Source organism: Hyaena hyaena, unplaced genomic scaffold (assembly GCF_003009895.1).
Source record: "Hyaena hyaena isolate Hyena2069 unplaced genomic scaffold, ASM300989v1 scaffold_42, whole genome shotgun sequence".
Lineage (NCBI taxonomy): Eukaryota > Metazoa > Chordata > Mammalia > Carnivora > Hyaenidae > Hyaena > Hyaena hyaena.
In genome coordinates this window covers 2,706,843-2,734,180 of record NW_024080674.1, presented here as the reverse complement: position 1 = coordinate 2,734,180, position 27,338 = coordinate 2,706,843, and the positions used below count along the sequence as shown (strand labels likewise).

Below are 27,338 nucleotides of genomic sequence, written 5' to 3'. Positions count from 1 at the left end.
AGCGAAAGTTCCCTAGCCAGAGTTTACTCTGACACAACTTCTATGCCTAAAGAAAGAGAAGCACCAGCAACGTGCTTTGTGTGTGCTTGAGAAACGGGTCCAATCCAGATGGCCCACAGACACACGGAACGATGCTCAGCGTCACTCATCGGGGAAAAACAAACCAAAACCACACTGAGATTCCACCTCACGCCGGTCAGAGTGGCTGACATGAACAAATCAGGAGACTCTAGATGCTGGCGGGGATGTGGGGAAACGGGCCCTCTTACACTGTTGGTGGGATGTAAACTGGTGCAGCCCCTTTGGAAAACAGGGTGGAGGTTCCTCAAAAAATGAACACTAGAACTCCCCTAGGACCCAGCAATAGCACTGCTAGGAATTTACCCGAGGGATACAGGAGTGCTGGTGCACAGGGGCACATGGACCCCAATGTTCACAGCAGCACTCTCAACAACAGCCAAAACATGGAAAGAGCCTAAGTGTCCATCAACAGATGAATGGATCAAGAAGATGTGGTTTATCTATACGATGGAACACTACATGGCAATGAGAAAGAATGAAATCTGGCCATGTGTAGCACCATGGATGGACCTTGAGGGTGTTATGCTGAGCGAAATAAGTCAGGCAGAGAAGGACAAATATCATGTTTGCACGTATAGGAGGATTAGGAGGAACTTATCGGAGGACCGTGGGGGAAGAGAAGGGGAGAAAATAGTGGGGGAGAGGGAGGGAGGCAAACCATGAGAGAGACTCTTGAATGCTGAGAACAAACTGAGGGCAGATGGGGTGGGGGGGGAGGGGAAGGGGGGGATGGGCACGGAGGAGGGCACTTGTGGGGATGAGCACTGGGTGTTATATGGAAACCAACTTGACAATAAACTGTAAAAGAAAAAAAAGAAAAAAAAAGAAATGGGTGCAGCATGGATAGAACTGGATCTATCTTCAATTCTAAGGCCGGGGACGGGGATCATGAGGGCAAGTGGATTGTTAAGATCAGAGCCCTCAGGCGTAGAGTAAAAACTAACCAGAGACACACGCACCTGGTGGGGGAAAGAAAAAAACAACAACAACCAAAATTTATTCTCCAACAAAACAGACAGCATCAGCAGGTAAAACTACAGGGGTTTCTCCATAGATCATACATTCACAAGGCATTATTCGCTTAACAGTGAGAAAGCCTCCGGTGTGTTCTCTGTAACAATATCCACTTCACAGTGTAAACAGGTACTAGCATTGTGTTCATCTTATACAATTTTAGGAGGAAAGGCACAACATGGCAAAAAAAAATTTTTTTTTTGGATCCTAAAGTCAGGTGCAATAACACAGACAAACTTTTGATAACAGTTCTTGGTCTACTTTTCCACATAGAAGGAGACTTGTCCCCTCAGAAATAAAGGTCTTTCTCTCTCCTTCCTTGTTATACCGTTAGAGCAAGGTGTCCTCATTCGCTTCATATTATGTATACAAAAAGGGGGAGGGGGGCTTAAAACGAAGAACAATAACGGTATCTTGAATGTTCAGTTGTTCCCGCTGTACATCAACTCCGGTTGAAGACAGGGCATCGGAACACTTTAGCGGTCACGAAATAGGAAAATAGACTATGGCTACAAAAATAAAAATAAATGAGGTAGATAAATTAAAGCTTTCACACCCATGACTTGCCTGTTCCAACTTCGTAGCCTTCATGCAATACTCAACAACAATCTTCATAATTACTTGGCATTTAAGTTGCACCGAGGACACTTCTGTACAAATTCGGAGGCGTACAAATTGGTATGTGTACCTATGAGACACATGTTCTTCCATGAGTTTCTTAAAGAACGGAAACCCAGTTCTTCAACGCGGTAGGCACTGGCGAACCAAAGTAAGTCACCTGAGGGTCTCTGCACCGGCGCCTGCCTCTCCTGGTGGCTCAGGAGGGAGGCGTTTGGAAAGCGTAGGGAGTACATTGGCACTCTCGGGTTCCAACCGAACTATATTTTTAAATAAGCAGCAACAAGCATTGACTCCCTAAGGACTAAAATCAGTCCATCTGAGGGTATTCTATCGGAGGTTCCAAGGCTGAAGGAATTTTGGAATTCGTTGGCAACCTTGGTTATAAAAAAAAAAAAAAAAAAAGTACATTCTGGGGGGAGGAACGGAGGATGGGTGCAGAGCTGGGGGGCCATTCAAAACAGGTCCCTAAACAGATGCCGTATCTTGTCCACGTACCCGCATACAGACAGCCGCGGGGGGACGTATAGAGCACCCCCCACAATGAAGCTAACAGTCGTCTTTTCCACTATGGGAAGCTCCAACTGGAAACAACCGGGATCCTCTTTGGAAATAGTTACTCTAGGTTGTACAAATGTTTCATGTATAGTTTGTCGCAAGTAACAAAGCTACTTTGCCAGACCCGCTTCTTTCCAACATTTAAAAAAAAAAAAAAAATTCTAGTCTGTTTTTGTTTTAGTATGCATTTTTTCTTTTTTTTCGTTTTTTTTGTTTTTCGTTTTTCTTTTTTCATTTTTTTTTCCATTTTTTTCCTGCAAAGCAGCATAACATCTGATTGTAGGATTTGCCTGAGGTTGTGATCACAACTGTAAACATCATTTGCACGTCAGTAAGAAAACAAACAGGAGGGGATGGGTTCTTTTAAAAAGGTAAAAAAAAAAAAAAAAAAAAGTCCAGTTCGGGAGGTCATTCTGCCTGCATTTCTCCTTCACCAAGGGCGCTCCTGAGCTCCTGAGCTTAGCTGACTGCGATCTTGTTTTCCTCCAGGAAGTGAGGGAACTGGTGTTTGGGGACACTGTCAGCAGCACCTGGTTTTTCCACTTCGGCACTGAGGGCGGACTGGGAACCGTCCATCTTGGAGATGGTGGTGTTGTTCACAACGGAGCTGGCCCCCAGGGAAACCGGGAGGGTGGGGATGCCGCCGCTCTGGATCACGGAGATCTCATTGGTCTTCATGGCCAGACCCCCGTTGAGCATGGTGGTGTACTGATTCCACACGACAGGGTCCACGTTCACCGAGGGGGCCAGGATTTCCTTGGGGAACATCTCGGGGACTCTCTTCCCATCAGTCCCTAACAGAGCCATGGTGTTCTCGATGGCCAGCTTCCTCCCTCGGCGCGCAGAACTACTGTTGGCTCCGTGCGTCATGTAGTGGACCTAGGGGAACAGGAGAAGAGGTTTCCACCAAAACAGGGATCTAACAGCAAGCCAGCCGTCTGCCTACGGGTCTGAAGCCTCCAGGTATCGGGGCGCCTGGGTGGCTTAGTCAGTTAAGCGTCCGACTTTCGCTTAGGTCATGATCTCGCGGTTCGTGGGTTCGAGCCCCGCATCGGGCTCCGTGCTGACTGCCAGCTCGGAGCCTGGAGCCTGGAGCCTGTTTCGGTCTGTGACTCCCTCTCTCTCTGACCCTCCCCTGCTCACGCTGTCTCTCTCATTCTCTCTCAGAAATAAAACACTTTTTAAAAAATAAAAATAAAATAAAATAAAAAAATAACTCTGGAATAGAACAGCCGCTGCCCTGATGGCGCGGATATACCAAACACCCAGTACGTCAATGACCGTCATCACTGCTCCAGAGTTGGAAAGCAAGTCCTTGATGGGGTGGTCAGGGAAGGCCATCACGGGGAATGAGTGCTATTGATTCTAGGGTGGTGGACAAGGCAAGGGCTCTTCTGATGATGGTACTCCTGCTAATAGTGCTTCTTCCATTTGGCCTCCTTTCTTTGTTTTCCCAGTCTGCCTTCTGAGTTTCTAAATCCCTTTCAGCTTCTTTAAAAAGAGTTGGAAGAGGGGTGCCTGGGTGGCTCAGTTGATTAAGCACCAACTCTTGATTTGGGCTCAGGTCATGATCTCAGTTTGTGGGTTCGAGCCCTCCATCAGGCTCTGTGCTGACAGCCTGGAGCCTGTTTGGAATGCTCTCTGCTCCTTCCCCATTGTCTCTCTCAAAACAAACTTAAGAAAAAAATGTCAGCAGAATGCGGTGGGCACTATGTTCCTCAGGTACCTCATTTCATCTCTACCGGCGTCCTGAGAAGTCAAGTAAGTTCTCTTACCAAGTGGGCTCACCAGTGACTTGCTCTTAATCGCTACAAGCTGTTAAGATGTTCCAGGCATAATTTGAAACACTTTAGGACTACAATGCATTTAATCTTCAGGACCACTCTGAAGTTCTCACTGCCATTACTGCCATGCCTGGGAAACTGAGGCACAGGGAGCTATCTGCCCAAAGCAGCTTGTGCAGAGAGAAGAAGGGGGGAAAAAAGCTCCAGACCTGTGCTGATCCCAGGGCCTGAAGTAATTTAAGCTTTCTATTTCTAGACGCTGGTATTAGAGATGAAGTCACTTCATGCTCCTTACCTAGTCATTTTCACCAACTAAACTAAAAAATTAAAAGAATAGCAGCTTGGGGGCACCTGGGTGGCTCAGTCGGTTGAGCATCGACTAGGATCGAGATCTCTCAGTTCGTGAGTTCGAGCCCCACATTGGGCTCTCTGCTGTCAGTGCAACCTTCTCGTTCCTCCCTCCCCTCACCTACTTGTACTCTTTCTCAAAAACAATCTTTAAAAATAAATGATACACAGTCTCCTCGGTTGACTCTAAGAAGTTTCAACCTTTTTATGAACCACAAAGAATTTAATTAGTCACTCATGGGAGAGAAGTAGAGACCCAGAGACCCATCTGCCACCAACCACAGGCAGGGCCAAAGACAAAACCCAGGTCCCCAATCCTCATCCCTTCTTCTTACAGAGGCCACTTTCAGGCCTTATGGGGCGGTCTCCTTCCCATCTCCCCAGGTAAAAATCTTAGGTGGAATCTCCCAACAGGTATTAGGCTATTCTCCAGAAGGACCCAGTCGCTCAGGCTGGAAAGCACAGATGATAACCTGGAGCCTTTTTTCTTTTTAACTGTACTGTATCCTAGAGATGTTTACTCTTGGTATTTATTTCAACCTAGCCGACTATGAAAATGAAACATATGGGGTACTCATCAAGTCTGGATGTACACACAAATCCCTAAGTGATTTATCAATATATTACACCATGTGCCACTTATCGGTTTCCAGGCTACATTTTACCTATCCACTCAATTATTGTCAAGAGAGGTCATGATCTGCCCCGGTACTGGAGGGAAAACTACCCCAAAGCATAACCATTTAATACTAAGAGACAAAAGCATCCAACAGACCTAGTGTCTTATTATTCCTAGAGGGCATGATTTGTAAAATGTCAAATGCAGATCAGAAAAAAAAAAAAAAAGACTACCAATTTCAGAAGTATCCTGATTTCAGAGATGTGATGTGAGAAAACATACTGTCTAATGAATTATTTCGAGAGCTGGCTGTGAGGTATGACTATACTGTATGTATCCCATCTGGTCTTTTGTTTTTTTAAACGCTTATTGTTAGAGACAGAGCGCAAGCAGGGAGGGACAGAGACAGAGGGAGACACAGAATCTGAAGCAGGCGCCAGGCTCCGAGCTGTCAGCACAGAGCCCGACATGGGGCTCGAACCCATGAACCATGAGATCATGACCTGAGCTGAAGTAGGACGCTTAACTGACTGAGCCACCCAGGCGCCCCATCCCACCTGGTCTTAGTGGAAGAATTCATCACGAAAGGGGAAGGGCAAGGAGACGTGCTGCTCACCATGGAGCCCCACCCCTGCGGACAGCTCAAGAAACTCACCTTCAGGTTGCCTTTGGTGGTAAAAGCTCGCCCGCATATGTTACACACGAAAGGCTTCTCCCCAGTGTGAGTCCTCTCGTGAATCTGAAGGGCGCTCGCCGAGGAGAAGTTCTTCCCGCACCGCGTGCAGCCATGCTGTTTGGCCTGTCGGCGTGGCTGGGCTGCCAACAGAGGAGTCATGCCCGTGGACATGGTCGCGGGTCCGACAAACGCACCAGGGACTTCGACTTTGACATAGGCTGGCTGGGCGCGGATAAATGTTGACGGCAGGCTGCTACGACCTAGTATCCAGAGAAAAGAAACCCCAAACCTTTATCATCCTGTACTCACTCCTTCTCAAACGAAAAAAGAGCTGTGATGACAATTTGCCCACTGACAGCCTGGGAGCGGCTTTCTGGAATCGTGTGCCTCGGAGGCAGTTTCTCCTCTTTAGCATGTTGACCTGCACCGGGAAGGACAACTCAAACACTTCGGCAAAGTCAGCGTTTGGGCATAAAGGTACGGGCAGCACACCAACACCTGAAATTCAAGTTCCTGCATAAAAAGTTCTCTTTAAGGGGCGCCTGGCTGGCTCAGTCGGTGGAGCACGCGACTCCCGGGCTCTGGGTCAGGAGTTTGAGCCCCACGGTGGGTGCAGAGACTACCTCAAAAGAAATCTTAACGACCTCAGCAGGTAACCCCATAATTTATATGTGCGTTTATAAATGGGTTAGGCTCTTCCTCCCCCTGTCAAGAGTGATTAGCCTGTGAGCCTTACATCAGGGAGCGGGACCTCAGGATCAAGGAACTACTGATTATCTCGGTGGCCAAAAAGCCGTGCACCCACTTCTTCCTGCTGGCCCATCCCCTGAAGATCACCCGAATGTCTCCCCGGGACTCCAACACAAGAGTAAAAAACAAAACAAAACAAAACAAAACAAAAAAACAACAAAACAAAACCCACCAAGGGTGCTGTCCATCCCCAATTTGCATTAACCACCATAAATAAAAAGATGTGAGTACTAAGACAGAGGGAGTTTATTATTTCCCTCTACCCAGAGGTACAGAGAGGCTCACTGCCCTCCCAGGGAGCACTCCTTTGCACAGATCACGCTGTCCGTTTGTAAAGTTCAACCCGGGCTCCTCTGGGATGACTGGGCGCCCACAATGGACCTAAGTTAAATCCAAAGCTCTATCACCTTCCATCTCAGTGCGGCTGTTCTCGGCGCCGTCTGCTTTGCCAGCGGCATCGGGAGATCGGGACTTGACGCTTTCTGCCTGGCTATTGGCCGGGGAGAGTGCCTGGAAGCACACGGTCTCCAGGACGTCGGGACTTCGGCTCTGGTACTCGGGGTCTCCCATCACCGAGGAAGACGAGTCGTTGGTCAGGCCGTCGCTCTCCACCGAGCCGTTTTCTCTGCTGCTTTGCCGCTGCAGGGCGAGAGGAGCGGGAGCCAGCCTCCCGGGGGCGTCTAGGGAGGCCGTCCCGGCGAACCCGGGAGTGGGGGAGGCGGACTGCACGCCGGGAAGTGGCGCGGGGACCTTCAAGGAGCTACCGGGGGCGTCCTGGGGGCTGGCCTCGGCAACATCGATGCTTTCGATCGGGTCGTCGTGGCAGACGGGCCCCGCGCTGCCGTTCTCGCTGAGCATCCCCGGCTCGGGGCCCGCGAAGTCGCAGGGGTTCTCGGGCAGAGGCGTGTTGGGAATCTGGCCGCCCATGTGCATCCGGATGTGCTGCTGCAGCAGGACCGCGTTGGTAAACTTCTTCTGGCAGATGGGGCACGAATGCTGCGTCTTGACGGACGTGGTGGTTCGGTGGACCCCGAGGTGCGTCTTCAGGTTGCCCTTGGTGGAGAAGGCTCGCCCGCAGATCTTGCACTGGAACGGCCTCTCCCCGGTGTGGGTGCGGTAATGCATCTTGAGCGAGCTCTGGCAGCTCAGGACCCGGTGGCAAATGAGACACTCGTTGGGGTCGCTGGTGGCCTTGTCGATGTTCTCCACCAGCTGCTGCAACTTCAGGGTCTCGGACCCCGGCTCGGGGGTCCCGCTCCCTTGGAAGCCACCAACCCTTGGGGAACTGTGGTTTGGCCCCACCCCCGACAGCAGGGCTCCGTCCTCACTTTCCGGAGAAGGCCCGGGCTGCAGGTCGCCGGGCAAGGGGCCGCCCAGGAGGTCCTTGGGGTTAGTCCCTGAAAAGCGACTCTGAGGTAGCCCTCCACTGGGGGTCCCTGTCACCAGGACGGGTTTGCTGTCTAGTGAGAGACTCGACTCATCTATGGGGACGGGTACAGAGAGTGCGTAGGGAATGCCATTGCCTGCTGCCATTTTGTCGTGGGACTCGGCAAACAGCTGGGGGTTTGCCTTCACCTGGGGGTGTCGATGAAAGTGCACCTTGAGGTTGCCCTTGGTGGTGAAGCGATGGCCGCAGACAGAGCACACGAAGGGTCTCTCTCCGGTATGGGAGCGGAGGTGGATCTGCAAGGAGCTATCAGTCCCAAAAACCTTGCTACAGTACTTACACTTGTGCTTGCAGAGGACGGCCTCGTCTTTGGGTCTGACCTCCACGGGGGACACGTTCGGTGGCTTCCCCTTCCCTTTCTTGGACGGGTCTAACGCCACGGTGGAGAAAGGGCTCTGGAAGAGCACAGAGCCGGGGGCCTGAGGTAGCAGGGCGCCGGGAAGACGCGACACCACGTTCGGCAGCACCCTCGCGCCGTCGGGCTTCAGGGCGAAGGGCGCCAGCCCCGGGGACACGGCGCCGCTCGCGGCGGGGACGTTCGCGTGAGGTAGCTTGGCTTGTTTCAGGGCGTCCAGGGCCAGGCCCTGGCTTCCGGCTTTCTGGCTGAGCAAAGCCACGGCCGCAGACACCTGCTGGGACACGTGGCTGCCCAAGGTCTTGAGGGCGTCGGCTCCCGCCGCGCCGGAGTGGAGGGCGTGCGAGGCCCACATGTTCACCTGCACGCGGATCTGCTCGGTGAGCTGGATCTGCTGCAGCTGCTGCTGCTGGAGGCACAAGATCTGCTCGAGGACCCACGGGAGGCTGCTGGCGCCGGGCCCGGGGGCCGGGGGCGCGTCCGCGCTGCGCTGGTTCACGGCCACCTTGGTGCCCCGCAGCGCCTGCAGGGTGACGTTCGTGTTGGCCACTTTGCCCTTGGGTAAGTAGCCGAGGTCCTGGGGCGCGGGCGGCGCGGTCCCCGTCTTCAGGAACACGACAGGCTCGACGCCCGGCTTCTCCCTGGCGTCCCCCGAGCTGCCGCCCTCCTCCCTGGGGCTGCCCTTGCTGCCCGGGCTGGGTGGCGGGTGGCCCAGCACCGCCCCGGAGAAGTCTTCCGAAGGCACTGGCCCCTCGCTGTCGCTCATGATGAGGACAGGGGGGGTTTTAGTGCAATTTTTCTTATGTTCCGAGAACTCGGAGAGGCTGAAGAACTCCGCGCAGCATTTCTCGCAGACGTGCGTCTCCTCCCGACGGGGCCTTTTGCCTGACATCCCAGCCCTGCTGGCTTCGTGGCCATTCCCGGGGTGGTTCATCGGAGCGCCTGGGACAAGAGAGAAGAAGCTAAGAATTCTGCCCGACATGGGACGTGGGGCAACGTCTAGGGAAGAGCCACGACTCACAATGCAGAGGCCCTGGTGACCTGTGTCCAGCAGGCAGAGGAGTGTAGAGGGGAACTTAGGTAGGGGGTTGGATTGTGGCCCCCCTCCCCCCACCCCAAGGTTAAGTCCAAGTCGTTATAGCCAATACCTGTGCATGTGACCTTGTTCGGAACAGGGTCTTTGCAAATATAATTGGGGGGAGTCCCTACCCTGATGCCTGCTGTTCTTAAAGAGGGGAAAGAAGAGATGAAACAGAATAAAGCCACGCCAAAGATTTACAGGGCTATATGCAAGGATTGTGAGAAGCCATCAGAAGGTGGAAAGGAGGCCTGAAATGGTTTCTTCCTCAGAGTCTCCAGAAGGAACTGACCCCACTGATGGCTCCATTTCAGATGTCTGGACTCCAGAAAGGTTAAATTTCTGGGGCTTTAACAATTTTTTTTTAATGTTTATTTATTTTTGAGAGAGAGAAACAGAGTGAGCAGAGGAGGGGCAGAGAAAGATAGGGAGACACAGAATCCAAAGCAGGCTCCAGGCTCTGAGCTGTCAGTATCACAGAGCCCGGCACGGGGCTCGAACCCACGATCCGTGAGATCATGACAGGAGCCAAAGTCAGATGCTTTACTGACTGAGCCACCCAGGCGCCCCTAAATTTCTGGGTTTTTAAAAAAGTTTTTTTAAATGTTTGTTTATTGTTGAGAGAGACCGAGCTTGAGAGGGGTCAGGGCAGAGAAGAGAGGGAGACACAGAATCCTGAAGCAGGTGCCAGGCTTTGAGCTGTCAGCACGGAGCCTGACCCAGGGCTCGACCCCCCGAGCTTGAGTCAGACCCTTAACCTACTGAGCCACCCAGGGGCCCCTAAATTTCTTTTGCTTTAAGCCATCTAATTCGCAGCAATTTGTTATGGCAATCCTAGGAAACTCACAATTTATTATTAAAATAATCCCCTTAGAGCTCTGCGCCCCACATGCGTCTGCCTGCAAAGGCAAATGAACTTCAAGGAGTCAATACAAATGACATTGGAAACCTGCTCAAACCAGGGCTCCTAATCTCCATCCTGGGGCCACCGAAAGCGAAATTGCAGTAAATCATTCTGATTCAGCTTAACAAGTCACCTTCCCACTTTAAAGATGCCCACAACGACAGCAGCGACAAATTTACTGAAAATACGGAGAAATGCACACCGGGTACATTCAGACTGGAAGGGCTAAAGCAGATGGTCCCAGAAATACTTTCATAGGAGACACTGACAAAAGATCTCATTTCAAGGAAGGCATGACCACAGAAAAAGACTTCAATGACCTTACAGATAATGAGAGAAGCCCCAGAATGGAAAGAGGGGATGGGAATGAAGGGTTTCACTCCTCTCCCTGGACTTGCACCTTCTACTACTGTTATATATCTGAAATTAAACACGCAGGATCAATTCTGGACAGTTACATTCCTAAAAAGGATTGGTCTGTGGATTTCCGTGTGTGTGTGTGTGTGTGTGTGTGTGTGTGTGTGTGTGTGTAGATTAGGTACTATTTCCTTCAGGGTTAATGATAGCCTGCACATTAAAATGCCCATCTTGGGGGCACCTGGGTGGCTCACTCGGTAGAGCGTCCCACTCCGGCTCAGGTCAGGATTGCACAGTTCCTTGAGTTCGAGCCCTACATCGGGCTCTGTGCTGACAGCTCAGAGCCTGGAACCTGCTTCAGATCCTGTGGCTCCCCTTTCCCCGCCCCTTCCCCGCTCACACTGTATCTCTCGAAAACAAATGAAAACATTAAAAAATAATAAAAAAAAATACAATGCCCACCTTGGGGACTGCTTTATCTGGATGCCTGGGTCCTTTATTGCTTTCATCTCCTGACTCTCCAAATCTATGTACACCCCACCCGCTCATAGACGGGGTATACCTCAGAGCCAGCAACCTGTAGCCATACAGATCTAAGTCACACAAATAATTGCACAAACATACAAAGATCCATCGAAGAAGGGAATTTCTTTTTATGTTTACAGCAGCAAAAGTAAATTTTGATTCACCCATAGACCAAAAACTGTAGGAACTTCTATGCCCTTTGACATGGAGACAGAAGTTAGGGGAAAGAAACCGGCTGCTGACCGGTACGTAAAAGGGTGACCAGTTTTGTTTAAAACCTGTTTGAAATGTACAAATGCATGGAGGAAAGGCCAAGAAAGATATACATTACTTTTAGCTAAATTATTTGCTTCCTAAAGCAAACGAATTTTGCTTCTCAACTCCTTCTTGGGTGATTATGCTCCCCCAAACTATGGGTTTTTTTTTTGACAGGTGACCCTCAGTAGGAAGGAGCAATTCATCTTGAAAAGAAAAAAGAAAAAAAGCTTATTTCTCTTTTAAAATTTATATAAGGTGGCCTAAGCTTTACACATTTTAGACCCGGTAATATGCAGTTTGCAAGGTGTGTATGGGTGGGGGGTGGGCCAAGGAGAAAGAGCCAACAACCATTAACAGGTGTGGCCAGGGTAGGGAATCACGTGAGGGCTGATCCAGCATTCCCCTGTAAACAGGTTTGATAACATGGTAGCCTTACCATCCGAATTTGCCTGAAACATGCAGACCACGACACCCTCATAAGGTAGATATGCCTGGGTTGCGTGACGCGATTAACTTAACAAAGGAGCCAAGTACCACTCACGTGCCTGGAACCATCCTGGGTGGGATACGGGGAAAGTGCAGATATTGTGGGTGTTCATCGAACATTAGTTTCTCCAGCTCTTTTATCTCTAATGGCTCAATGGTTATGCTGGGCAACTAAGGCTGTGGGAGAACTTAGAACAATGGTCAGCCGATGCCCCACTAACAGTTCCCACCCCCTACTGTGTGTGAGGTAGGGGCGCTAGCCATCCAACCCTGAAAAAATGAGCCTTAGATCCTGCTACAGTTTGGACTAGGGACTTCTAGGTGCCCCATTGTGTATCATTTAATCCTATTAAATACTGGCCCCAAGAAAAACAAACTAAGTATTGTGACTTGCTCAGGGCAACACAAAAATAGTCATAGATCTGGGAGCCTGGGTGGCTTGGTTGGTCGGCCGGTCGGTCGGTCGGTCGGTTGAGCGTCCGACTGACTGCGGCTCAGGTCATGATCTCACGGTTCGTGGGTTCGAGCCCTGCGTTGGGCTCTGTGCTGACAGCTGGGAGCCTGGAGCCTGCTTTGGATTCTGTATCTCCCTCTCTCTCTGCCCCTCCCCTGCTCACGCTGGCTCTCTCTCTCTCAGAAATAAACATTAAAAAAAAAAAAGTCATAGATAGCTTTTGAGTACTTACTATGTGCTAGGCCTAATTCTTTTTTAAAAGTTTATTTTAGGAAAGAGAGAGAGAGAGAGAGCGCGCCAGAGAGAGCAAGCAAGAGCATGGGAGGGGCGGTGGGGGGAGATAATTCCAAGCAGGCTCCATGCTGTCGGCGCACAGCCCAACTCGGGGCTCCATCTCCTGAGTCACCCTGGGCCCCCATCTAGGTGTAACTCTAAACAATTTATAGGTTATCAACAACTCTATGAGGTAGGGGCTATTATGTAACAGAGGGGGAAACTGAGGCACAGGAGACATGGATCTGCCCAAGGTAATACATCTGATAAACTGCAGGGCCAATATTAAAGCCAGGCAACAGCACCCAGATCCTTCTTGGTGCCTATACCTCCTACTACATTTCTTCTGTTGAGATTGCCACTGTATTTCCCCTCAAAGACCCCCTATGGAGGACAGAAAGGCCTGAAGGTCAGGTTGGCAAAGGGGAAAGGAGACTGGGATGCACACTGCCATCTTCCTGGCACCCCCAGAAGTCACTTTAAAAGCTAGGACACAATGGGGCACCTGGGTGGCTTAGTCGGTTAAGCGTCCGACTCGCTTAGGTCATGATCTCACGGTTCGTGGGTTCGAGCCCCGCGTCGGGCTCTGTGCTGACAGCTCAGAGCCTGAAGCCTGCTTCAGTCTGTGACTCCCTCTCTCTCTGACCCTCCCCTGCTCATGCTGTCTCTCTCTCTCTCTCCTAGAAATTTAAAAAAAAAAAAAAAAAGCTAGGACAGTGTATGGGGCGCCTGGGTGGCTCAGTCCATCAAGCGTCTGACTTCAGCTCAGGTCATGATCTCAGCGTCCGAGCCCCACGTCGGGCTCTGAGTCGGGCTCTGTGCTCACAGCTCGGAGCCTGGAGCCTGCTTCGGATTCTGGGTCTCCCTCCCTTCCTCCCCAGCTCACTCACACTGTCTCTCTCAAAGATAAACATTAAATTTTTAAAAAAACAAATAAATAAAAAAAATAAGTTAGGAGACAATATACCCTTTCTACGTCTAGGTGGAGCTCAACAGGGAAGTACTTCCTTCTGACATTTCAAGAATCAAGTTAAAAATATTTGTAGGGGCGCCTGGGTGGCTCACTCGGGTAAGCGTCCGACTACGGCTGAGGTCATGATCTCACAGTTCGTGGGTACGAGCCCTGCGACGGACTCTGTGCTGACAGCTCAGAGCCTGGAGCCTGCTTCGGACTCTGAGTCTCCTCTTCTCTCTGCCCCTCCCCCACTTGTGCTCTGTCTCTCAAAAACAAACATAAAAAAAATTTTTTTGAAATTTGTAAACACACACGTCAATTCCCAGAATACAGTATCTATCTCCACGCTTTCCGAGTGGCACTCTTTCTGGAAAAGCAATCCTGGCAATTATGTGTCAAGAACTTGAAAAAGCAGAACTTTCAAATTTATTTATTTGTTTATTTATTTAATGGAAACTTCTTTTGGGGAGAAGAAACCTTTTCTTTTTTAAATTTTTAATGTTTTATTTATTTCTGAGAGAGACAGCGGGAGCAGGGGAGGGTCAGAGAGAGAGAGGGAGACACAGAATCTGAAACAGGCTCCAGGCTCTGAGCTGTCAGCATAGAGCCCGACGCGGGGCTCAAACCCACTACTGTGAGATCATGACCTGAGCCAAAGTCAGATGCTTAACTGACTGAGCCACCCAGGTGCCCCAAGCAGAACTTTTTTAAAAAACGTAAAAGGTTTTTTTGGGAGGAAAATACGCAGTGTTGGTAGATGCGTAAAAAAGGATCCGGCTCCTGCAGAGAACTCAGGGCTGCATCATGTGAGCACGAATCTCCTTTCACCCTGGTGAGGAATTTACTTCGTGTAACACAAGGGCACATCTCTCATATTAACAAACAACAAAAACAAAAACAGATGCACTCTGGTCAAGCAGTAAGGTTCTGGTTAAATAAACCAGGGCACAGGAAAAAAAGGAGGGGGGAGGGGACCCCTTGGTCACCTACAAAAATAAAAGCAGATCTGTTACATGTGCTGCTCCGGAGGAAAAATGCCCAAGGTTTATTTCAAGGGGAGGAAAAATGGGTAGAGAGCGGGATGTATCTCTCTTGTGGTCTCATCTGTGCTTGTGGATAAAGATACAAATTTGTTACCCGGAACTTTTCTAAAAGAAAAAATTTGTTTCCCGGAGGCTTTCTAGCTCTTAGGGTGCGTGCCTGGGGATTGAGGGTGGAAGAGAAAATTTTTCAAGTATACGCTTTTTTGTACTATGCTCTCCTTTAAATTAGCAATGTTCCTGGGATGCCTGGGGAGCTCCGTCGGTTAAGCATCAGCTCAGGTCATGATCTCGCGGCTTGTGAGGCTCAGGAGTTCGAGCCCCTTGTCAGGCTCTGTGCTGACAGCTCAGAGCCTGGAGCCTGCTTCAGATTCTGGGTGTCCCTCTCTCTCAAAAATCAGTAAACATTAAATTTTTTTTTTTTTTACTTAGAATATTCCTACCCTTGGATCCGCAATTCTAACTTCTGGTATAACTCCCAGTGCAGCCATGCAAGAATGCCCGTTCTACCTTGCAAAAGCAAGCGACCAACACCTTCCACAAGCAACGAAATACACGCTTCAGGCTCGGGCATCTTATCTCCATCTCTGCAGTCACATAATCAAAGAAGAGTCTTCGTTCCCAATTTAATGATGTGGAAACTGAGGCCGGAGCAGAAATAATTAGGTGGCTCAAAGTAACCAACGACTAACCAGGAAAAGAAGATCAGGGACTGGATGTTTAAGTACTATTTAGAAGAGCTCTTAACTTGGTGCTGTCGTTTCTTTCTTTCAGAACAGAGCTCCTCAACTTTCATTTCATCCTTCTATGGAGGCTTTTAAAGCTTCTTTCCTAATCACCGACTCCCCCATTAAATTTTAATACCACAAATATATTATGTGTGTTTATGCACTATGGTCCTTCAGAAGGCCACAAACCACTGAAATCACATTTTCTGCCCCCCCCTGCTCACCACGCCCCCTCCCTCGGGGATAATATTCCCTCACTGAAAACAGGTTCGAAACCAGCATGCTTAAACTAGAGTCCGTGAAATTAGGTAAGGAAAAAAAAGAGAGATCTTTATTCTCGCTAATCTGAACTAAAATTTAACATCTCTTTCCATTTGAAATGTAGAAAACAGTGGTATCTGCAGAGCCTGTAACTTCGTCATCAACAGAGTGCAGATATTTTCCTATAATGTGGATGCCGTGGCATGACTAGAAATTCTCGTAGTTACCTGACCGGCCGTGCTGATCTTATTTAATGTGTTCATAAAGAGTCACAATCACAAGTGTCTTCAAGAAGTCTATTTCAAGGTAGTCCATTTCCTTGGTATTTCGAGGCCTTTTATTTTTCGCATTGAAATACATTCTGCTGAGAAGGCATCTATGGCACAAAAAAGGTTAAGCTCCCTGCACTAGAAGGATCTAACAGTTTCCAAGAGTGATTTACAGCCTGAATACCAGCTTGCCTTCACTGTATACACAGCCTGGCCTCTTCTGTAGCCTAGATGCAATACGAGCAACATCCCACTTGGGTCCTAAAACAGCAGCTCTGAAGTCCTGTGCAGTAAAAAGTGCTTCTACGTCCAGACCACCACCGGCAAATACTGGGTAAATACCGGATCCGTATTTGCCAGAGAGTAAGAGGACTCTGGTTATGAACAATTGCTGGGTATGCTCACGTTAGCCCTTCTCAAAAGGGAAAAGCAAAGTTGAGAGAGATTACCCAGCAACTAGCTCTTCCATCTTTCCACCCCGCCCCCACTCCCGAATTTTAGGAATGTTATCTCTCAGCATCTAGTTATCCAATAAGTTGGAAGAATGCAGTAAACCCAGCAGGGGTCTTAGATTCAATCACTGCCAAATGGATAGAAAATACTCTTACTATTGTATAGAAGAAAAGCTCATCTACTAGAAGCCAATCACATTCTGGAGACTTGAAAATGCTTCAAAAATAAAACCTGTATAATCTTGAGCAAAGCATTATGACTCAAGCTTATCTTTTTTCCCCATTCCTATATTAAAAGAACCACAATGAGTAGATTATCTAAAGTATACACTATCTTCGACCCTCCCCCACCCACAGGATAATTGCTTACCAAAAAAACAAAAGGAAATGGAGATGTCCTTTGAACCAGTTGAAAGAAAGTGCCCATTTACCAGTTTAATTTTACATCTCAATTCAGCAATCCGAGAAACACTTTAAGTAACATGGCTTTAATTCAATTCATGGTTGGCAAAGTAGAGCTATAATTAAATTCTACTTAATTAAGAGCTAAAAACTTGTTCCAAACAGTCTTGGATCAAAATTCAGGGGCTCTGCTGAAAAGGGAAAAAAACAGTCCAAGAATCAAAAAGGGCTCTAATCTCTGGGAAAGCATGAGTTCTGCTATTTACATGAAGAGATATGTCCTATTTTCCCTCAACTGGAGCTCATCTTTTAAGCAAGCTTGTAAACTCCATGCAGGCAGGGGGTTTTATTTTCTCCTTCCGAGTCCCTTCAGAACAAAGACTGACATAGACGTGAAATTCATTTGAGGAGAAAAAACAAAAAGGGATGGTAGTGACTGGAAATGCTGAACTTGTCTGGATTTAGAGACTTTTAAAATGGTTTGGAAGTTTCTTTAAAGAATCAAAAGTACAACAGGTTAAGGGCTGATGAAAAAAGGGAACTTGTTGACCGCTTCAGATCATTTTCCCCAGGGCAATAAGGCCTGGAGCATGAAATGCAAATGCTGCTTTATTTCGAACTCCCTTCCCATGGACCCCTTAATCCAAAGTCCAAAAAGGCACATCTCAAACATTAAACCAGCCGACCCCTCATCATGGCTTCCTCAAAGGAAGTGATAGAAAAATCCCATCCCATAACCAATGATAAAAACAGCCCCTTGGATTTGCAGCATGGCCAGAATCAACTGTGAGCAAGCCATTTCAACTGGAGCCATGGTTTCGTAAAAATGAGAATTAAATAAGATAACGTACTTGAGGTCTCCAGCCTCGTAGGCTGCAGTTAAATCTGCAGATCATCTCAATTAGCAGTTCACACCCATCTCGACACAGTAAGTAAATAAAATGGAAAACATGGCTATTTTGAACAAAACTAATTACTCGTCACATTCCCAGCACAGTTGGGTCTCTGTGGTTGAAATCATCTGAGCAAGACTCTTTACCTCCACTAGAGGAAAAAAAATCCAAAAGCTCAGAGAAATCGAGCAGGTCACACAGCTGAAAGCCATACCTGATAGGAATGCACATCTCTAAAACCCTACCAAGAAAACTAAGGTCCTTGAAAAAGAGGAAATGTTAACTCCATCTCCTGCCTCCCAAGATGGCTCCCCAACTCCCCACCCATGAGGAAGCCAGCAGAGGCTTAAAGGACCAAACACCCACTTGTGCAATTTATTTTTTAACGGAACAAAAGGGGCCCCTTTCTCTATCGGAAACTCAGATCCAAACACAGCAAGTCGGCCTGCAACATAAAAACTACGATCAAGGAGATTTCCCTCTCTCCCACAATTAAAATAGGAACTTCCAAGTGCCCTCTTCCCCGAATCATTGAATCATTACAGCCAGGGGAGGTCGTTTCAGTTTAGAAACTGGGGCTGGGCCCTTGTGTGAAACTTGGGGATCTGAGTCGTTGATGGTTGTAATCCAGTTTAGCACAAAGGGCATCCGAAATTCTTTGGAGGAAATGCTAATTCTCCCGTATGTAGCGCGAGTCCGCGGCCCACCTGCAGATTTTTTAATCTAATTGATCGCCCAACTCCATTTTCCTCCCTCTAGAACTGCATTCTTTACAAGGAGATCTCAAGTTGGTTTTGCAAAATAGGACCGGCCCAATCTGTTTTTTTTTTTAAATTAATTATACATATCTATGTCTCTATATATACAGATCTGTGTATACACATACATGTATCTCTCTGTAGAGCTACGTATACATACTATATAGACAGGGACATACATACAGGCTGCTCGAATGCAAAATGCAGCCACTAAAAAGTAATGCTTGGGGCCACCACCTTCTGCCCCATGCTGGCAACCGGCGGACTCTGCAAACACCTTCCAGGATCGAGGACTTCTTTTCAAGAATTCCAAAGACCTGGCAAAGAACACCAGCTTCGGCCAGGGATCGCGCTAGCAACTGGCCTAAGTCCCCAGGGGCGCCCACCCGTTGGCCCAGCCCAGCGCTCTCCATCTCCAGCCCCCGACCCATCCCAACCATCAGGTGCGAGCCGGTACCTGCGAGGGGACCCGCCTCTCAGCACAGCGTGCCGCTCCAAGCTGGGCCTCCAGGGGGCGCCCGCGCGCAACCCGGCGGTCCGCTCCGACCCCACGATCAATAGTGAACCCACCCCCTCCCAAATCGTGGAGGTAGCGCACAGCCAGGCCAGAGACCCTACGCCTAGCTCGGGCTCACGGATTGCAAACTTCAACCAGCGTTCACTTAAGAAACCACCCTGTCACAACCCCCCCCCCCAAAAGGTGCTAAACAACTCGCAAAGCTCCACTTGCGTGCGCCCACCAAAAACGAAGGGGGTGGGAGAATGGGGAGGTCAGCGCAGAACCAGGGGAGGGGTCAGAGCCCGGAGCTCGCCCCTCCTCTTGGGAGGAAGCGGGCGGGCAGAGGGTTAACCCTTTTGTTCCAGGTGGGCCAGGCGACGAGCCTCACCATGCTCCCCCCCACAGCCCCCCCCACCCGAGGCACAAAGAGAGCCCATCCTCCTGGGCCCTCGGGTGCGCGCAGCCCTGGCCATCAGACGCCCCGAAAACGCACAACCTCCCCCGGCGAAGCCAATCTCTCTACGTTGCCCTGGAAAAATGTTATTTGCGGGGAAAGAAGGGAACTGCATGGACCTCTTACAACCTTGGAAAACGTTATCACACTCCCTTCCCGAAAAAAAGGGAAGGTGGCCGAAAAGTAGCGCCAGTCTTGCCAGCGGAGCCGTGGCTCCGAGCGCCCGGGGCGGCCGCGCACACCCCGGCCGGCGGCGAGGTCTACAACGCCCCCTCCCCCCACGCGGACGCGAAAAACTTATCAGGCGACAATTTGGCGGGCCAGGTCGGGGGGGGACGGTGGGCGCTCGACTCGCTTCTACAACCTCCTCGGCCAAGTGACCAGGAGGAGGGGAGCTGGCCCGGCCGCTCCCGGCGGGGCGGGGGTCCCGAACGCCTCGCGACCCCGCAGACGCTCGCGGCGGACGCGTGGGGCGGGTCACCCCGCGAGCTCGCCCGCCCAGCCGCGGCCCGACCTCTCCCCTCTGGCCCCTGGGGCGCGCTGCTGCAAGCCGGGCGCCCCAGAAAAGCCCCGCAAAACGCCAGGCGGGTGCACCCCGGAGGGGCGCCCGCGCGCCCGCGCCCCCGACCCCTGGGGGCCTGCACCCCTCCCGCTCGCCTCGGTTATTTTTAGGAAGTCGGAAATCAAAGATGGCTGGAGGTCAGGCCCCAAAGGTTAGGGCGAAGATCGGGAGGCGGCAAAGCCCAGGGAGAAAAAGTCAAAACCCCAAATAAATTTCGAAAGGGGGCAACCCTGTGCCCTTCTCCGCCACCTCCTCGGGCCCTCCGATCCCCTCCACAGAGCGGGGGGCCCGCACCCCAGCTCCCGGAGGTGGGGAGAGGTCGCGCCCCCTCCCCCCGCTCGGCCCGCGAGGGGCGCGCGCAACAGATCGCCCTCCCGCCGGGGGGGTCTTCCAGGGGTGCGCCCCTGGTCGAGCCTCCAAGAAAAGACCCCCAGGGGCGAAGGAAAAGGTGGGGACCCTCGGGGTCTTTCTTTTAAAAGCGGCGCCAGGGAGGGAGGGAACCTAAGTTACAAGTGGGGGGGAGGTTACCAGCGAGGGGAGTGGAACCAATTAAGAGAGCGGCCGGGAACGAGAAGGGAACCTCTCAGGAGTAAGAGGGGCAGAGGGGGTGGGGGTGGGGGGTCACTCTTACAAGAGGAGCGAGACCTGGGGGCGAAACTTACACGAGAGGGAAGCGGCCAAAGTGTAAAATTAACAAGGGAGGGGTGCGGGGGGTGGGGGGGTGAGGGTGACTCTGCTCTAGGACGGAGCCCCCGGATCTTGGTTCCAGAATCTGCGCTGGAAGCCGCGCGCCCCCCCCCCCGCCCCCGCCCAGGCTCGCGCCTTGGAGGGTCCCGCGGACACCCGCGACCCCGCACGCCCCCGGCGCGCGCCCCCGGCCCCGCTCACCCGGCTCCGCGGCCGCCGGCGCCGCTGGGGCCGCATCCGCGAACTCGGCGGCCGGCTGCTGCGGCGGCTGCTCGCCCTGGTCCTCCTCGGAGTTGATGTGCTGGGGTTTCGCTTGCTTGCGCCTCGACATGGTGCGAGCATCGGGCCGCCTGGAGAGCCGCGGTGATTTGCCCACTCCGCCACAAATTCCTGGAGTTGGGAAATTTACCCCCCTTCGGCCAGAACGCGCATGTCCCAGTAATTATTATTATCAATAATGCATTGCGATTTATCATGAGCCCTGACAGCTGATTGGCCTGGGTCCAAGACCTCAGAGATCATTTAAATAAGCCCTCATTGATCAGGGAGGGGCGAGGCATTCTGGGCTTTGTAGTCCGGCCCTACATGCGACAAAGGCGTGTTCATCGGGGGAGCGCAACTAATTAGCATCCGGGCTCAGATTGGCTAGATCGCGCACGAAATCAGAGGGGGACCCATCCTCGCTCCAGTATCCGAGTCCATGGGGAGAAGAATAAAAATAATTGTGTGCTTATGAAAAACTAGGAGCTCCCGTAGAAGTTTCGGAACGAGCGTGTTTGGTAGTGTGCTCCAAAAATTACTTTTGTAAGGTTGATATCCGCGCAAGCCAAGGGTGGAAGGTCTTTTCAGTGAAATAGTTTGGCTCAAGTTTTACATCTACCGAAAAAAGTTACAAACAAAAAACTGAGATATGACCCGTGTCTCCTACCACCTTATTTTGATTGAAGTGCTTAAATTGAATTTCGAGATGTCTGAAGAATAATGAAATTGGTGTTTTATTCAACCTTTCCAATCCATCCCTGCTCTTAACGTGGCACTGGACTTTCCAGAATTTCAGATGATTTCCCCCCCAACCATGGTTTATTTCCTTTAAATACTAAATTCATATTCACAAAGATTCATTTGTTGTTGCAGTGCGACCTTGATTTTTGGTTTGGGGGTTTATTTTCACTCTAAAACGACTGGATACTAAATACAGCAAAGGCAGATTAAAGGCGAGTGTAGTCAGAGATAATATCAAAATAGCAAGCAATTGCATTTTTTCCCCCCACAAGCCATAAATGTCTGATAACATCATATTTTATTACAGAGACAATGCTCTTAACATCATCTCCCATGGAATAGCAATGAGTTCTGATAGAGGAACTGTGGTCAGTAACCTAATCATTATTGAAATTTTTTGCAGCACTTGATTATGGAAAAGGGGTATAGTTCAAAGTGATTGTCTCATCCTGACATGGGGATGCCTGGCATTTTCTAAAACTGAGCGTGCATATTACAAACATATATATCGATACAGTAAATACGTCTTTAATTCCACCACCTTGTTCAACATAAATGCTCAATAAATGTTGAGTACAGATGAAATTTGCAGCCTTCTAAGTCTTCGATTGGTGTTTCCATATGATGCCTTTGGGCCTGCGTCTTTATTTGGCATTTGCTCCATTGTAAGAGACTGTGCAACTGTAACCATCCACATTTGTGCCTTACATTTTCTCGATTAGTCATCTGTCAAGTTCCCAGCTTGTAAGAGTTTCTTGTAAGCTCATCAGAAACGCAAGCAAACTAGAATGCCGGGCTCATAAATACATTCACCTGGGTGTTTGGACATCCCAAGGCGGCGAATAAATCAGGTCGATCATCTTTTTGATATTCGTGGCCATCAATAAAAACTAACTGAAGGAAGGTTAACCTCCAGTGTTTGAATCGCTGTTTGAAAATGTTTTGCATTGTTTTATGTAAGTCCCCTAAAGCAAAAAAGATAGAATTACGGTCAATGGCCAAAGTTGTGAAGGTAAGCATTTGGTTTAATAATACATAGAAGCCATTTAGAATTCTCATACTGAGGAAAAAGGCCAATTAACGCCTGCCTTGCTGACTAATTTACTTCTATTCCCAACACCTTTTCTGTTTAACATAGTGAGGTGGGAGGTGTAATTGACAAATCTAAATGAATGTACAAAATAGGTTTACAGTTCAAGACATATTAGTGGTTCAAGGAAAACTTCATTGAAGACTGGTTGCTTATATTTATTTCTTTTAGTTGATGATAGTTTCATCATTTCTGCTTAGAACAAGGTCGTAAAACTGTACCTCCCGTGTCTCCAAGTGATGATAATAACAATTATTGCTTGAGCCCTACTGTATGCTGCGGACTCACTAAATGCACACTCCCTCATTTTATCTTCCCAGGGAAGTCAGCATGGCTTTGTCCATCTGGAAAATGAGGAAACTGAGGCACAGAGATGTGAGGTGACTTAATTAGGAAGTGTCTGAGCTGGGGGCCAATCCCTAAACCCAGCTCCAAAATTCTTAACATATCCCCAGACCTGTCACGCGGCTGAAGCTGAATATAGACAAGATGACTGAACAAGAAAAAATTGTGGTAAAAGAAAACATGTTAAATGAAGCATGTCCTGGCAAATCCCAGGGTCTGTAGTAAATCCCACAGGTAAAATCCAGGAGAGACTTGCCTCAAATGGAAACCTTCCACGAATACCGTGTCAAGAAAAGAAAAAGGCAGTACATGTTTTGAATCTGCCTCCAACAGTGAGCTGCTCCTAGAAGCCAGGGGCAGGAGGTAAAGCCTCTAGAGCAGGGTGGAGGGGAAGGCTATAGGCAACTCCCTAATCAAAGGTAATTTTTCTGATTATTTAATACTCCTTAAACAACCAAAAGACCTGGGTGGGACCAGAGTTAGAAAAAAAAAAAAAAAAAAAAGGATTGAGGCGCTCGTTGATTCCGTTGGTTGAGTGTCCGACTCTTGATTTAGGCTTAGGTCATGATCCCGGGGTTGTGGGATGGAGCCCCAAGTTGGGTATGCTGAGTGTGGAGCCTGCTTAAGTGTGGAGCCTGCTTAAGATCTCTCTCTCTCCCCCACCGCTTCTCTCCCCAACTCGTGCTCTCTCTCTCTCAAAAAAATCTTAAAAAAAAAAAAAAAAAAAGATCAAAGCAGGGGATGATATTAAGCTTTTCTTAGGTGACTGGGTTTATATAATCCAATCATTCTCACTGCCCCAGGCAGACATTGTTGGGAAATTTTTTATTTATTTATTTTAAATATTAACCTTTTTTAAAAATGTTTTATTTCTTTCTGAAAGAAAGATAGAGACAGCGTGAGCAGGGGAGCATCAGAGAGAGTGAGACACAGAATCCGAAGCAGGCTCCAGGCTCTGAGCCGTCAGCACAGAGTCAGGCGCGGGGCTCAAACCCACGAACCGTGAGATCATGACCTGAGCCGAAGTCGGACACTTAACCTACTGAGCCACCCAGGCGCCCCATGTTGGGAAATTTTTTAAATGCTTATTCATTCATTCATTCATTCATTCATTCATTCATTCATTTTGAGAATGAGAGACCATGCAGGGGTGGGGGTGGAGGCTGGGGACAGACAGAAAGGGAGAGAGAGACTCCCAGGCAGGCTCCTCACCATCAGTGTAGAGTTTGACGTGGGGCTCAATCCCACGAAACCAACTGTGAGATCATGACCTGAGCCAAAATCAAGTGTCGGGTGTTTACCCGACTGAGCCACCCAGGTGTCCCGGGAAATTCATTTCTTGTTCTTTCCGGGAAGGACTCTATAAAAACTGAGGCTTTGCTGTCAAAGAGAACATAATCCTATGGCATCCTAATTAAAATCCTTTTTTATTCCTGTTTTGAGATGGGAAAACAAGCTCAGAGCTCCTGTCAGCGCCTTGTGGGTACTGACAAGTGCAAGCCGAATGTATGAATTCTATGACTTTCCAGTTAAAGAGTCTAGGTCCCCATTGCACTCAGGGCATCTACCCCGTTCTGCAAAACTCCCACGTCCGCTTCACCTGGCCCTTTCCCACTAAGCTTGCAGACTCATTTCAGAGTTCCCCGCCGAACCCCTCCTCTCCTCGTCCACATCGGGTCACAACTATCTGTCTTCTAATTCTTTCCTTTTATAGCACGGTTCAAAATGTATGCTTATAGAGTTCATCGTATGCCTGTCTGCTGCTTGTTTTTCACAGTGCCAGCTGCATTAAGGCAGACCCCTTCACCGCCGAGTCCCTAGCACTTAGCCATGGCAGTGAAACACAGAAGTCATGACGATAATGAATGAATCCATCAACAGTACATGACGTTGCAGGCCTGAATATAAAAATACAGTGTTAAAAGGCAACTACTATTGGTGAGAATGTAAATGAGCACAGCTACTGTATGAAACAGTGTGGTGATTCCTCAAAAAATGAAATGTAGAATTACCATACGATGTAGCATTTCCATTTGTGGGTATGGGCCCAAAAGAATAAAAAACCAGGGACCTGAAGAGATCTCTGTACACCTATGTTTATAACAGCAGTTATTCACAGTAGCTAAAAGTTGGAAGCCACCCAAGGATGTATCAACAGATGAATGGATACATCAAATGTGGTGTGCACATACAAAGAAATAAATCCCGCCTTAAAAATGAGAGAAATTCCGACACAGCTTACAACATGGATGAACCTTGGGGACCTTATGCTAAAGGCAATAAGCTAGTCACAAAAAGCCAAATACCATTCGATTCCACTTATAGGAGGTACTTAGTGAGGGGGGTGGGGAGTTGTTTAATGGGTATGCAGTTTCAGTTTTGCAAGATGGAAAGAGATTTAGAGATTGTACAGTAATGTGAATGTTCTTAATACCACTGAACAGCACACCTGATGGTAAACTTTCACCATCTTAACCGTCCTTAGGTGAAGGAAATTTTATTTTATTTCGTCACAATTGGGGAAAAAAGGCAATTGCAAACTGATGGCTGCCCGATTGTAGTAGTTTATTAAAAAGTATCGAACTGTATACTTACAGTGGGCGAATTTTGATATGGAAAGCATACCTAAATGAAGCTGTTTTTAGGAAAGCAATTAGATATTTGGTTATCCCTATAATTGAAAGGGCCATAAATATGGCGATGTTTTGTTTTTTTTTTCCTATGTGGGATTCCCAGCATCATAAGCTTGAAAAGGCTGAAGTGGGAAGGCTGGTGTGTCCATAAATCATGATCTGCCACCACCGAAGTGTGCCCCTTTGGGTCTCTAATTACTCATGCCAGGAAACGGCCACGTGGACCTGCATGGTAACTACAGCTGCTATAATTTGGGAAATGTAAGGTTCGGATTCCGGAAGTAGAAAGAGTGGCCTTTTTTCTCAGCATGGATCAACCTCTTGGAGGCTATGGACTCTCATCGATTTGATATCTGCCCGCCTCATGGAAGGCTTTACTTCTGGAAGGAACTCTTCACATTTTAGAGATTTAGAAGTTGAGCTAAAATCGCCTAAGAAATCATGCTTGTAATTCACCGGGAGTGCTCTATTATGGGGCCAAATGTCCACTTTTCTGAATGTCCTGGCCCAGAGCCCCTCCGTTGGGATGATTTATGGTTGCAAAAGTCTGGCTAATTGCAATAATCACCGCTTAACTAATGATATTCCCCCTCCCTCATTTCGATATCTCTCTGCTTGTCGCCATTTTATCAGTCCCAAATTGGTATCGAACAATTTCCTGCTCCAATTAGTCTTTCTAGTTGCTGCTAATATATGGAAGTCTACCAGTATATACTAAAAAAAAAAAAAAAAACACACACAAAAAAAACCCAAAAAGAAAACACAGTATTAATACGCCAGAGAGTTCGTTAAATGCCAACAAGGAGACTTGCTTCTGCACCTTCGTCAGTTGAAGAGTAGATGGACAAAGAATGAAAAAATTGATGTGACGGGCACTTATGTGCCTCAGCCACTTGACTAGCTCACTCCAGTCCAGGCATGCAGATCTTGAGGTCAATCTCAGGCACTCACGTGCTGTAGAGAATGTTGATGCTCTGAGTCCACAGCAGAGTTCTCGGGGTTGGGGGGGGGGTCAGTTTTTCTCTCTCCCCAACCAGGGGACGTTTGGCCATGTCTAGGGCAGGTTTGGGTTGTCACAACTCAAGAGTGCTACCTAGACCGTAGAGGCCAGGGATCCTGCGAACGCCTCCAATGACCAGGACGACCCCCCCACCCCCCACCAAGAAATGATCTGATCCCAAATGTCGATAGTGTCAGAGTTGAAAAACCAGGTCTATAGGTAATATGATTTCAAGGCCATGTTAGCATCCACCTACTACGTTGTTGTTTTTTTTAAATAGCAAAACACTTTCTAATAAAATTTAGAATACTAAATCACAATCAAATCCTTTGATCTTTTCCAGGGGAGCCTTCTTAACCTCCCCCCAACTAAATCAAACCCCTGCATTCTTGCCTTTTCCCTCAAAGATTGCTCAATCGCCATCTTATATTCACTTGTGGGATGATTCGAGTAATTTATCTGCTTCCTCTGCAGATCAGAAAAAGATAACATTCTAGTGAATTTTCTTCAAATCTTTCCTCCGTGAATATCATACCTATAACGTAATTGAGATCAATTTGAAAATACAGTCTGGGGTCCTGTTCATTTCAGGATGAACCAGGATGTGACGAGCCTTCTCCACCACATTTAAGAAAACAGACACATTGCAAATGTGTTTCATACTGTAATTTTTCACTGTCTGAACAAACTCTTAATCTGCTTAAGCAGCCCCTGTTATTGCGT

The 27,338-nt window shown here is 48.7% G+C and overlaps 1 protein-coding gene across 4 annotated transcripts; it reads right to left on the bottom strand.

Annotated features, from left to right (window-relative positions):
• Positions 1 to 1,044: 1,044 nt before the first annotated feature.
• On the bottom strand, positions 1,045 to 21,070 carry SALL4 (spalt like transcription factor 4). 4 transcript variants are annotated; one of them, XM_039230020.1, is made up of 4 exons: positions 20,747 to 21,070; positions 6,856 to 9,192; positions 5,678 to 5,958; positions 1,045 to 3,150 (listed from the first exon to the last, which is right to left on the bottom strand). In XM_039230020.1, exons 1-4 carry the CDS (start codon positions 20,874 to 20,876, stop codon positions 2,731 to 2,733), a joined length of 3,168 nt encoding a protein of 1,055 aa, XP_039085951.1. In that variant the 5' UTR covers positions 20,877 to 21,070; the 3' UTR covers positions 1,045 to 2,730. The 4 variants fall into 4 exon arrangements, with proteins under 4 accessions (XP_039085951.1, XP_039085954.1, XP_039085953.1 ...); XM_039230023.1 differs by having other exon boundaries at positions 8,176 to 9,192; XM_039230022.1 differs by lacking the exon at positions 20,747 to 21,070 and adding an exon at positions 18,801 to 18,868.
• Positions 21,071 to 27,338: the final 6,268 nt, after the last annotated feature.